This window comes from Anolis sagrei, chromosome 3 (assembly GCF_037176765.1).
Source record: "Anolis sagrei isolate rAnoSag1 chromosome 3, rAnoSag1.mat, whole genome shotgun sequence".
NCBI classification, from domain to species: domain Eukaryota; kingdom Metazoa; phylum Chordata; class Lepidosauria; order Squamata; family Dactyloidae; genus Anolis; species Anolis sagrei.
Window position 1 is genome coordinate 51,223,536 of NC_090023.1, and position 13,303 is coordinate 51,236,838.

The window sequence follows — 13,303 nt, forward strand, 5'->3', positions numbered from 1 at the left end:
CTCATAGCTATGTAGTGTGCTAACAATCTTGTTTTCAATTTGAGGTGAATTTGGAGAAGTATGCAGTGGTCGCTTGAAAACACCGGGGAAAAGGGAGATTCCTGTAGCCATAAAAACTTTGAAAGGTGGATATGTGGATAGGCAGCGCCGGGATTTCCTTCGAGAAGCTAGCATCATGGGACAGTTTGACCATCCAAATATTATCCGCCTTGAAGGAGTTGTGACAAAAAGTAAGTCAGTCAGAACATTTTGCTTGCTCTTTTTTTACATTCTTGTTCCAAAGTTATTCTTGTATTTTTGTTTGTTTGTCCTAATCCAGTAAGAACAGCCCAAATGTCCATGAAATTTTAGCATATGTGTGCTGCTTTATAGGGAACAGTGCATACAAAAAGGTGCTTTGTATAGTTTCAATAACTGTGCTTGAACTTCAACCCAAGTACTAAATATTAATTTGGCAGAGATGAACTCCTCTCAGTTGGGGCAACAATCTTGATTATGAATTCAACTGTGTAAAATCCATACTATTGGCTTTGTAAAGATAAGTGCACAACAATATACATTTTTGTATTGTCGAAGGCTTTCATGGCTGGAATCACTCAGTTCTTGTGGGTTTTTTCAGGCTATATGGCCATGTTCTAGAGGCATTTCTCCTGACGTTTCGCCTGCATCTATGGCAAGCATCCTCAAATATACATTTTTAGTATTTCTTTTGTAAGAGCTCAAGTTGGGGAAGAAAAGCCAATTTTACGGACATACCCTGTACAGTACTTTTGAAATGAGGAAGCTGAGGGCTGTGAGTAACCTCAGGCCAATGTCATAGACTCTGTTGCAAACTAGACAGCTGCTTAAAATGGCACTAGCGTGTTATACAACAGGAAGTCAACTAATTAATTGTACATTACACATAAAATGAATTAATATGACAAATAATTCAGAAAAGTATGTGTAAAAATATACCTCCTTTATTAGTGTCTCTTCACGAAGCTCACAATGCCAACTCAGACAAAAGAGATCCCTTGTACTTTCAAACTACTGTTTCTTTGGAGGCTGTGCAAATAGAGATGGAGAGGTTAGCAGACAGCTTTTAAAGACATATGATAAACCATACATGTGTAGAAAAAAATCTGCTAAGGCTAGTTATCAATTTAATTTTAAGGCTTATACAGTGGAGATAATGTTTTCCCGACAAGATCCTTACTCTCACTATCTCATCGAGTCTGATAGTTTGCAATTCCTCCTTATGTTCATTACTATATTTTAAGGTTTCTGTAAATGGAAGTGTTGACAGTATGAGAAAAATATGTTCTCAGATCACTGCAGTATGATTAAGACCTTCTTTTATAACTATAGCCTATTCTGGATTATAAAGTAAAAAGTACTCCTGCTGTAATACAAGTGGCAAAAACAGATGCACAGAAAGCTGTAACTCATGTTATTATGTAATAACATGAACAGCAGTGTGATACTACCACATTTGGTAGCATCTGTCTCAGATTATACAATCTTCTCCTGCTCACAATGCTTAGAAGTATTACTGAGTACTGTTTTCTCCAACTAAAATACATATGTATCTGAGCTATTGTATCCCATCCATCTTGCTCCATCCTTTGGCATTTTTATTTCTATTGGCTTTCTTCATGGGAATTTTAGGTACTTCAACTAAATTTTCAGCCTTTCTTTTGTATAAGAGAATGCATGGTATAAAGAGCATAGGGATGGATCCATGTAACTTCAACTGGTAAACAGACTTCACAAAAAGGCATTGAAAGTCTACCAGGGTGCATATTTCAGAACTAAAAAAATGAGGTAGAGATGGTGAAAAACAAGCTATTTCTGGTTTTCTAGAAAACAGCTTGCATAGCCAAGCCCAATTCCAAATCAGAACAAAGTCTGTTCTTATTAAGATTTCATCTACCAAATACACAATTTTGAAACTGCATCCCAGTAGCATTGCTCAAAGAAAAGAATGCTTTCCAATCATTTTTAAATGACAAATATTATTGGGATGCTTGGATGCTAATCCAGCTAGTGAGCCATCTGAGAACATTATTACTCAATGTGATGTTCTAAGTAACTCCATCTGTGTTTGGAGAATTAATAGAGTTCTCCAGACACAGATGCTCACAACCTACAAGCAATTCAGTCTTTCTGCACCCTTGTCCTAAATCTTACTGTGGAAATGTTAATGCTCCCTTTCATCATATAAATACTGAATGAATGCATCATGGCTGAACTTTTGGAAACTGTAGGTTACTGCTTCTGGGTTTCCTCTGCTGTTTATTAGTTTTCCTGGTAGTGTCAAGTGTAGTAGGGATAGAAAATAATTTTTGAATGCTTGTTTACATGAAAATATGATCTCTAGTATATGCTTTCTTTGACTAATAATTAGAGCACAGTGATGATAAATTTAGCCTCTTTCATTAAGAAAAATAAAATAAACATGTTAGTCATTTTCTAGCCACAATAAGAATTCCAGCATACTGCAGGGTACTAAAATGGTTCTCATCCAAAGGAAGATTTGCGTACTCGGTATTAAGTATTTTGCACAGAAACAGCTAGAGCCAAAAAGGATACCGAGAAAATAAAACCAGAGAAATTAAAATTATGGCCTAATTTCTATAGGGAATCCCAACTAAATGCTGAATCTTCATTTAACCATTGCTTCAATGGAATTAAGGCCCCATCTGCACTGACCATTTAATGCCATTTGAAGCTAGCTTCAAAATGTGGTAGCCAGACAACAAAACTTCACAAAAGCACACAAAAGAAAGCCATTGTTGTGCATCCATACTCTGTGGTTTAGGTAATTACCATCTGGCTTTCAAACCGATTCCAAGATTTCCTATGTAATCAACTGCACAATGAAACCACTTTCTTCAATACAAGTGTGAAACTGAACTAAATGATCAGTGAAGATTAATTGATTAGGTTAGGTGTTTTCTTGAAACCAATACAATCCCATGCCATTTGCAACAGTGTTTGATTTCCCCTAAATAGAGTCAACCTCCTAAAACTGGAACTTTGTTGCTCAAAAATAACATTGGACAAATAATTGTCCCAATGCTATCTCAAAAAATTACTTAACTGGCAAAAATTGCTGGAGACTTCTTTCTCTCATATTTGGATTTTGGTTTTCTTCTTATAAAGAAAAAGACTGGGTATCAAGTATCTGAGATATAGAGGCACAGAAGAATACCTGCATTGTACGTCTATATCTGTGGTTCTCAACCTGTGTGTCCCCAGATGTTTTGGCCTCCAACACCTAGAAATCTTAACAGCTGGTAAACTGGCTGGGATTTCTGGGAGTTGTAGGCCAAAACACCTGGGGACCCACAGGCTGACAGCCACTGGTTTACTTATATATACAAAAGGTGACATTGTGAAGAATCCCTGCATAGTAAATCTTTGTGTCACTTTTTTCAACATTAGCTTGAAATTGTGTGGTACATAACAAAATGTTTTGAAACTAAAGTATGTCTCTCAAGTTTCAAACATTTCCCTGTAACAGAAGCGTCACAAAACTGAATCTTGTTTCTACTTAACCATATTTCAGGATTAAATCAGTAACTAAAATGATGAAAAAATTGAGGTCTTCTTTCTTGTAACATGGGGCCTTTCCACACAGTCCTATACCCCAAAATATCAAGGCCAAAAATCGCACATTTTCTGAGTGTAGACTCATAACTCAGGGCGCATCCACACAGCCCTTTATCCCAAGAGCATCTGCCTTTAAAATACGCAGATGTTCCTGGACATCTAGCCACACAAACCCCAGAAAGCGTGTGCTTTCTGGGGTGGGTGTCCAGATGTTCTTCAGGACTGGCCTGGGAGAACACCTGGAGATTCAAATCCCCCCCCCCCCCCACACACACACACACATAAAGCCCTAAAACCCCTTTTAAAATTAAGGAAAATTTACCTGGTCTCCAGTACAGTGTTACCGAAGCTTTCCTGGCACATAGAAATGACATGCCAGGAGAGTGGGAGAGAGCAATTTTCCTCTACCCCCCCCCCCCCCCGGCACGTCATTTCTGCATGCTGGGAGAGCTCCAGCAACACTCTACTGGAGGCCAGATAAGTTTTCTTTACTTTTAAAGATAGTTTTAGGGCTTTGGGGGAGGGGGTTGGGATTAGTTTTGCAGGCTAATTTAGTAGTGGGTTTATCCCACACCTTCCAAGAAGGCACGGAATAAATCCACTATCTAATTAATTCATCACAAACCAGGGTTTTCCTGGTTTGAGGCGAATTAATTGCGGGTTGCCCAGAACATCATCTGTCTGGATGTGCCCCAGTTCAAAGCAGATATTGTGGGATTTTCTGCCTTGATATTCTGGAATATAGGGCTGTGTGGAAGGGCCCATATATGCATCTTGAGAATTTATGATTTGGGCATTATAAATATATTTTCTACATGTGCATATTAGCTAAGGTAGTCTTTACAGTAGATAGGAGATGATACAAATAAAAAATAGAGAAATTACATAATTGCTTACATTTTCTGATTGTTCTATTAAAAAGTGCTTCTTATCTGCAACTACAGAAGGATTTCAGTTCATTACAATATTTATTTTTTGTAGCTGTAAATAATTATCTGGCAGTTGCTGGCTTGGTTGCATTGTAATGGCTATTTTGATCAGCAAGTCTCTGTGTGGGTGTATTTGTATGTGTTATATCCAGTATAGTGCTATAGGGTTTTGGTGAAGAGCAAATGCATAATTGTGCATTAGTAGTCTTTCCTTAGTCATAGTGTTTGTATGCTGTAAATTATCTTATGGTATATTATCTAAAATGGGTTATTGGTTTATAGGGCAAATAATTTTAGTTGAATAAATTAATAAAATTGATCAGTTTATATGATTAATCAATAATAAGTAATAAATTGATCATTAAATCAGTCTATTAATTTAGATAATTAATATGAAAATCTTTAGATAATGGTCTTTAAGCTATGGAAGTTTTATTTTATATTTTTTAAACTATTTAAAGTAGCTCAGTTTGGATTTATGAGAGTATTCCAGTATGAGCCATTTTTAGTTGCAACATAGTTTAAATCCATTTTCTATTTCCAACAAGAGTAAATCCACTAAATCAGTGGAAATTGCATAAATGCTGACTTACCATGTTCCTATTGTGGCAATGAATCTAATCTGTTAGGGACTAGCCCTAGGATTTAGGCCACAGTATTCTTAGCAATAGGACAATTATCAGATATAATCTTGACACTGTGAACTCACTGAGACATACACCACTGTAAGTGCTTCATGAATCACTGTCCGGCAGCAAGAAACAGTTGATCTACAGTGCTTAGGCACACACTTTCAACTCTACTAGCCATTAGTTATTAAGCTGTAGCATTGCTTAAAGATCAGTTACTAGGAAAAGTGATACATCACAGTGTTTTTATCTATTGACTGAAAAAAAAAACCAAGTCACTAAATTACTTCATTGCAATAAATTTTAGAGTTTGGTCCAATCGGGAATTATCAAAGAATAAAACAACAAGTGTTTCTCCATAGTATAAGAAAAAAATCTGTATGCTATTTGTTACAATATCGGAAACTCAAACTAATGTAAAATTCAGTTGCAGTCTGTGGTTAGATTTTAAGTTCCTCTGGAAGGAATTCTGCTCAATGAACATTACCACTGAAGACATTACCACTGAGTCTCCTTTGGGGAGAGAGAGCGGTCTAGAAATAAATTGTTGTTATTATTATTATTGTTATTTTACTGATACAAAAACACAGTATGTCACAGCAAATGAGATCTATATGCTGGATTTCATATCACAAAATTACAAGTCAAACACTTCCCAAGCGTTTAGGACTGTGTGATGTATTTTCAAATGATGCGTGCTGATCCAAGTAAGGTGGCCTTTTGCAGTTGACAGATTGTAATTTTGTAATGTTTATTGTTTCCGAATGCTGGCTGAGGTCTTTTGGCATGGCACCCAGTGTGCCAATTACCACTGGGATCACCTGTACTGGATTATGCCAGAGTCTTTGCCGTTCAATTTTGAGCTCCTGATGACAGCTGCGTTTTTCCTGTTGTTTTTCGTCAATTCGGCTGTCACCTGGTATGGTGACTTCAATAATCCAAACCTTTTTCTTTTCCAAAATCATGATGTCTGATGTATTGTGTTCCAAAACTTGGTCAGTCTGAATTTGAAAGTCCCACTGTATTTTTGCATGTTCATTTTCCACTACCTTTACAGGTTTATGATCCCACCAGTTCTTTACTACTACTACTACTACTACTACTACTTATTATTATTATTATTATTATTATTATTAAAGACATAGGAGGGAAACAAGTCCCTTCCTCCATCAGTCCCTCTGCCTCTAACAATGAGTATGGTGGACTCTAGGAAAGGGATCAGTAAAACTCACCTTGTGTCCCTTCTGCCAGTAACAGACTCCATTGAAGTGTATTCCTTACAGTGAATGGAGGAAACCCCTTCATTCATGGAAAATCTTCCATGGAAGATCCAAAGCAGGATTGGTCCTGTTAAGTATTTAATAAGTTTTAGAAGCATGGTGTTTCTCTTTATAATGGAAAATAGAACAATAAATGGGTGCAATTCCCTTGGCTCTTACATTGATTTTGAATTAGTTTCATGTTTGAGCCAGTATCTTCAGAATGAAGGAGTGTGTGCGTGTGTGTGAACCTTTTTCAGTATTACGGGGAAAATCACTGACTTTGCTCCAATGCAGATATTACTGAGATCCACTAGGCTCCATTCCAACAAGTGCTGTTTTTATAGTTACATGCAATGTCCTTCAACCTATGACACAGTTTTTCAGGTGGTACAAGGGCCTGCATGAGAAAGGAGAGTTGGTAAAAATTTCAGATTAGCTGGTGTGTTCTGTGAGAAGACTTTGCTCACAGGTATTTTGATGGAGCTTTGAGGCTTCTAATCTGTTGTCTTCTAATAATAGGGTTGGGGGGGGGAGTATTTCATTCATTTTGTCTCACTAGATAATTCCAACACCCAAATAATGTTAAAGTTCCTCTATGGAGGTTAGAGAAGAACGGTATATAAAAGTTTTAAATAATAATAATAAATAAATAAGAAATCAAAGTTATATTAGCTGTATCTGCTGGAATACTAGTATTCCCACAGTCTTATGGCATTCCCAGCACTTAGGGATGCGTTTTTTGTTCTCCTGCCATCCCTTGTTCTGTTGGTTCCTTTGTCATCCGGGTGACATTCTGTCCTCAATACTAAATATCTGACTGTCTTCATTCTCTTGGCCACATTTCAGCCAGATTTTCTGGCTGATTTCGCCTATCCACTGTATCTATCCATATGAAGACCATCATGTCATGTAAGCCATAGTGTGGCAGCACAGCAGCAACACTTTCTAGTTCATTCTACTGTAACCCCTTAGCATACTAATTTTCTGGTCTTAAGGACATAGCCAATCCTGACATGATAGATCTTTGCATGTTGTGATCAGAAAACCTGTATCTGTTATTGCTTTGTCAGGTGAGATCACCTCCCCTACCATCAAAATACGTATTTATGAGCTTTAGAAGATTCCAAATTATGCACCATGAAGATGCACGTAACCACGGAAAAGAAGGAAAGGGTGCTATTTCCTCTTTCCGTATGCATACTAAGAGAATAAGTATTTGCCAAGGGGGTTCTTTCTCCTAGAATTTTCTTTTTGCCCTTTCACTGTTGTATGCAAGGTTAAGAAAAGGGTTGTAGGGATGCAACAATTCAGATTTTTCAGTTTAGCTATGTAAGGATATACCTGAAACCCATAAGAAGTTTTATTTAGTTTACTAGTTACCTATTACATGACTTCCAAATGCTTTTAAGAAGGAGGAAAGAGATTGCTCCAGACTAACTCCACCATAGAGGAAATTGGAAATGGTTAGGTCAATTTGCTTAACTCTAATAATTTACCTACACATCTGTTCAGTATATGATGTTGTTTGGTCAGATGGAGCCATTTCCCTTAGCTCTCCTAGGATAACATGGAAGACTGTATAAATAACAATCACATGTGGGTGCCGTGTATGCACATATTTCCTCATCCCCTTTGTGAAATCTCATAGAGAGATAACTAAGATGAAGTAAACCCACTTTCCATCTCAACTGCAGGAAAGTGTCCTGTGTCCCCAAGATGTCAAAGTATAAATGAGGTTTCACACAAAGGCATGTAAAGATGCATTACTTCGGGCTAGTAAAGCATCATACAGCTTGGGCATCATGATGTTTGGAGAGGAAGGAGCAAACAACATCAAAATTGATACATCCGCAGGCTCATCATACAACTCATTTACTCTCCTAACCACTCCCATCTTGATATACCAAAGCAATTGCATGAGTATGTGAAAGAACAAAAGCCATTTGTTGTGTAAACAAAGGGAACTTTTCTGAGAAGTGATTTGAATAGCTACATTGATTTAACATCAAATAGAGAAAAGAAAAAAGATTGCTGAAGCATTCACAACCCCAGGAAGTGTATATCTGTGTGTAGATTCATCCAGCATTTTTCTCATCTGGTTTATTGTTCTATAATGCTGAGACTGCAGATTCTAATGTGTATCCAGTTCCTTGAGTTTTGACATACATAAAAAGAATTCTTCTTGGAACCACTTAGTTACATGTTGTGGTCATCTTGGTTATGCCATTTACACAAAGTATGTGTCCTGCAGTTCACACAAAAGCTGAACAATAAAAGAACAAAAGCAAGCATTTGTTCACCCTGGTGTTGTTTTGGAAACAGCATTGATTTTGTGGTTTGGGGTTTAAACAGACTCATTTATTTTATTTAAACTGCACTGACTGATAGGCTTATTGAAAGTGTTCAGGGTAGAAACACGGGCAAGCATTGTTTGTTTGTTTGACGTCAGTCTGCTTTAGTGATTCCTTTCATCTTGCTTTGGAAGTGTGTCTCCATGTATCAGCATTGGCTTTCACTCTCAGCTTGTAAGTTGGAGTTCAAAACAATCTGAAATAGCAACCTTTCCAGAATGAACCTGGAGGAATGTGCATCTTGATGAAATAGTGAGAAACCAGTGCATGAGCTTGTGCAGAACAAGCATGAATTTAACTTTCATATTCCAAGAAAAATTGAAATATATGAGCTATTCTGCAGTCTTTGCAGTTAACTTTCATTTTGCTAGAAATAAGTATTGGATCACTGAGAACTTTGTGAATCAACACTTATGCAAGTTCTTTTAGTTGGGGATAACTGTATCTAGGTCTTCATCTTTTTACCTAGCTCATGAAACAGGACTGGAAAACTTGCAGCCCTATTGCCATCTTCTCTTTAGCCTCGTCCCAGGCAGTCCACAAGAAGGTCTACTTAATATTGATGATATTTTGGTTTGATTATAATAGAACAATATTTGATATAAAATATATTTGATATATTTTATCAAATGTGCTTATATATTTTAGCATGATTTTGTAAATCTCATAATAGGGATGTGAAGATAAATAATTACTCTTCCTTTCTCCTCAATGTCCAGTAATCTCTTCATATTTGTCTCAGGAATTTTTAAAGTGGGCTGTTCTGCATTGCTACTGCCTGCAGAATTCTGGGAAATATAGTTTGGGAAGGTGAAGACCTCTATAGCTAAGAATTCAAAATGTCACACCTACATTTCCCAGAATTCTGCAGGTGAAATGCGGGGCTGCCCACTTTAAAGCCCTGGTGTGATAACGTCACTAAGCCACTACATCACATTGGTTCTCAGCCATCAAGCTAGTAAACAGATTTTGATTGGCTAGCTGATTAAAATTTGATGTGGCACTGTCATTCTGCTTGTACATTTTAAATCATATGTGCATATGACCTGCTCTCACCATATAGTAAATGTTTACAACATTGATAGTAAATTTGATGCCATAAGTCTGAAATGGAAAGCCTGTGGCCTTCCAGACAGTCTGAATAAATATTGGGAAGAACTTATTTATTATTATTATTATTATTATTATTATTATTATTATTTAAAAGTTTTGTATACCGGCCTTTTCACCTCTCTTGAGGGACTCAGACCGGTTTCCAACTATAATATTACATACAATCAATAAAACATCATAATACATATTACAGTAAAACATTAAAACAGCATGATGGTAAGAGTAATCTGACAGTGGAATACATTATATTAGAAAATGGTGGGTCCTCTTTTGTTGAGAGGTGTTTAAATAAAGGTTGGATGGCTGCCTTTCAACCTCTTCACACAGGGCTGAAATTGGTGGCATGTGCCGGTTTAGCCCAGGTCACTCACAGAGCCTGTCGGCTCCCATCAAACAGATGCTGTTGCAACAAGGGAAGGCTTCCACCATTGGAATCCATGGGGGGAAGGTGCACACTCCACACTTTCCCCCATCTGATTGCCCTTCACTGGAGCCAACAGGTGTGGGGTGTGGGGAGCCGGGTTCCCCACACCCCTCGAAGTGGAGCAGCTCCGGTAGCCATGTGACAAGGTTGTTTCAGAGATGTTTTAGCTGAGCATTTCTGGCCTGTTTTGGATTAGATACCTTTGTGGTTCTTTTCAGCTATATCATTCTATGATTCTAAGTAATTTTGATTAAATTGCTTCAATTTAAGAGTTACATTTAAAGTAAAATGGTATTAGAATTGCAGCTTGACTTACCAATTTATTTTACATGCTTTTTTGAATGTAACATACTCAATGTCAGTAGACTGTACAAGCACATCATCAGATTTTTTAAAGCATTAGCATTTTCAGCTTAGTTATAACAACTTGTACATCATGCTTCTTCGTGAATATTTGAATCAGTCAGGAATTGTACCTGTTTGCAACCCTAGCATACTTTAATTGCAATACAAGCATTAGGTCACAGTTTGAGGTGTTCTGCCAGAGCAATGTTAATACAACTAAACACTTATTTGCTCACCCAGCAGAGCTTGAGGTTTTGCCATGTGCTTTTTGTAGCTAATTTAACTTTTATACATTATATGCTATTGTCAGCATATAATTAATTTTCTGTGATATATTACATTTAGCATTAAATAGGCCAGCCAGAAACAGAAATTTGTCAATCTACATTGTTTGAACCAATTTGTCATTCAAAAACCATTATCATAATTAAATTAAGCCAAGAAAACAAGATTATAAACAATACAATGCCAATTTGAGGCATTGGAACAGCAGAAGGGGAATACACGTCTATACAGCGACCTGAAACTGACATTTTATGCATACCTAATCCTGCATAGTTTCGAACAATGGTTCATAGCCATCTAATATAAGGTGTTCACATTTTCCCCAATGTGTAGGGGACCAGGATGATATTTGTTTTATTTGACCACAATTGTTTCTTTCTTTCTTAGTAGCTCTTCAGAGCCCATCGACTTGAAGAAATTAATTATAGGGATTTAAACATTTGTCTTATCTTGTATTAGCATTTTTAGACTATATATATATATATATATATATATATATATATATAATCTTGTATTAGCATTTTAGACTATATATATATATATATATATATATATATATATATATAATCTTGTATTAGCATTTTAGATATATATATATATGTATGTATGTATTTTGAATATGATATAAAGCAAAGTAAATAAATAAAAGACCCACAGTAGTCCACAGACCAACATTTTGCATCGCTTTGGTTTAAAAGATTGGGAATGATTAGCAGTACAGTTAACGCATGTGGTGTTCTCTTCCTTTTCCATGCTATTGAAAGGAAGAGATAAATGCTCCCTATTTGTATCAAACAGTCATTTACCATTTTTCCTGAAAGTTGCAAGCTGATTTGCATCAAGCAGCTCATGACATTTTGCTACCTGAGAAAAAGGACCAAATATTGCTGATAGCATTTCAAAACACTATCAAATATCCTGGTGTTACAGGCCAGGCATTTTAGGTTGTGACCTGGAAATATAGGCCAATAAAGTACAGGTGGCATCACTAAGTAACATTATGTTGCAATGTATCAATGACACCTCTAATCTTTTTTTAATAAAACCTAATTTTAGATAGTTTTGGTTCTTTCACATTATTCAGATTATAGCTTTATCATTACACAGTAATGCCAGTGGGCTCATTTGGTGAAATCCTGTGGTATTGGTGGTATTATGATATATTTGGAAATCTTAAGTCAGAGAGCTCTAGCATCTTGGAAATTACAATTCCCAAGATGTCACAGGATCCAGCCACAACTATTGAAGTGAAATAAAAAAAACTCTTTACCACACAAGATGGTTTCACTATTTAGATGTATTTTTCCCCAGAGGCCAGTGACTTGTAGCACACCAATATTTGTGTGGTTTAAGCAGCTATTTTAGCTATTTCAGCTACATCATCATTCAGGAATTATAAACATAATGGCAACTAAGTACTAGTTTGGGATCAGTGGTAGCTTGGTAGTTGGACTGTATCTAAATTTTTTGAGTACAAGTAGTCCCCAAGTTATGAACAAGATAGGTTCTGTAACTTTATTCTTAAATTGAATTTGTATGTTAGTTGAAACAGGTACATTTTCTAAAGTGAAACTTCAGTCAAAAATATGTATATATTAGCTTTGGATGGCATAGGGAAGGATTAACACCCCTGTGGTGTTTGTTATGTTGTCTGCGATCCTGTTCAGAAAATTTTCACCTCATTTTCTGTTCCTGTGATAATTGTATTTTGGAAAATGTGGCTTGTTGTGGAAGCAAGAACTGGCGAGAAAACTTCAGTGGAGTCACTTTCCCCCAAGATAACTCTTTCAGGAGTGTATATCACTTCCTAGGGGTAGATTTCTCTCACTTCCTCTTGTCTCACTCCCATTATTAACTATGGGTTGTTTGTAGGTTGGATTTTTGTAACTCAGGAACTGCATGTATATTTCATTGCTGCAATCAGGACACTAATTTCAGGGCAGAAGTGTTAAACTGATCCTGGGCTAGCATCTTTGTACACTCTCCTGTCTCGTCAGGATCCCAATTCGTAGAAGAAATGTGTGCTTTAATCAGCACAGACCATTGCTTGACATGCAGGCTTTGAGCAGCATTTTGTTTGACAAGCAATTTTTGAATAGTGCAGGTCAATGTTTGTTGGGCTTGCAAGGTCAATCACACACAATCAGTTTTCATGTTTATAGCCCATTCTTCATATCTCATTGGATCCAGGTTCTGTTATACCTGACACGCATGGCATGTTTCTGTTATATCACTGGGTTTATTCTAAGCATGACTAAGTAACTGGTGCGCTGGTATTTCAATAATATGAGGAATATAAACTTTTGATATAGTAGTAAAAACAGTTTTACAAAGACTTTAAAAATTATATACTGCAGTACAAGAGAAG

The 13,303-nt window shown here is 36.6% G+C and overlaps 1 protein-coding gene across 6 annotated transcripts in view; it reads left to right on the top strand.

The window, feature by feature from the left end:
- Window positions 1-13,303, top strand: part of EPHA6 (EPH receptor A6) — a 524,480-nt gene that overhangs the window by 395,977 nt on the left and 115,200 nt on the right. For all 6 annotated transcript variants that reach the window (XM_067466657.1, XM_067466658.1, XM_060770613.2 and 3 more), the window contains one exon: window positions 45-230. In XM_067466657.1, the coding sequence (XP_067322758.1) occupies window positions 45-230 (186 nt within the window). The remainder of the gene's footprint in view (window positions 1-44; window positions 231-13,303) is intronic.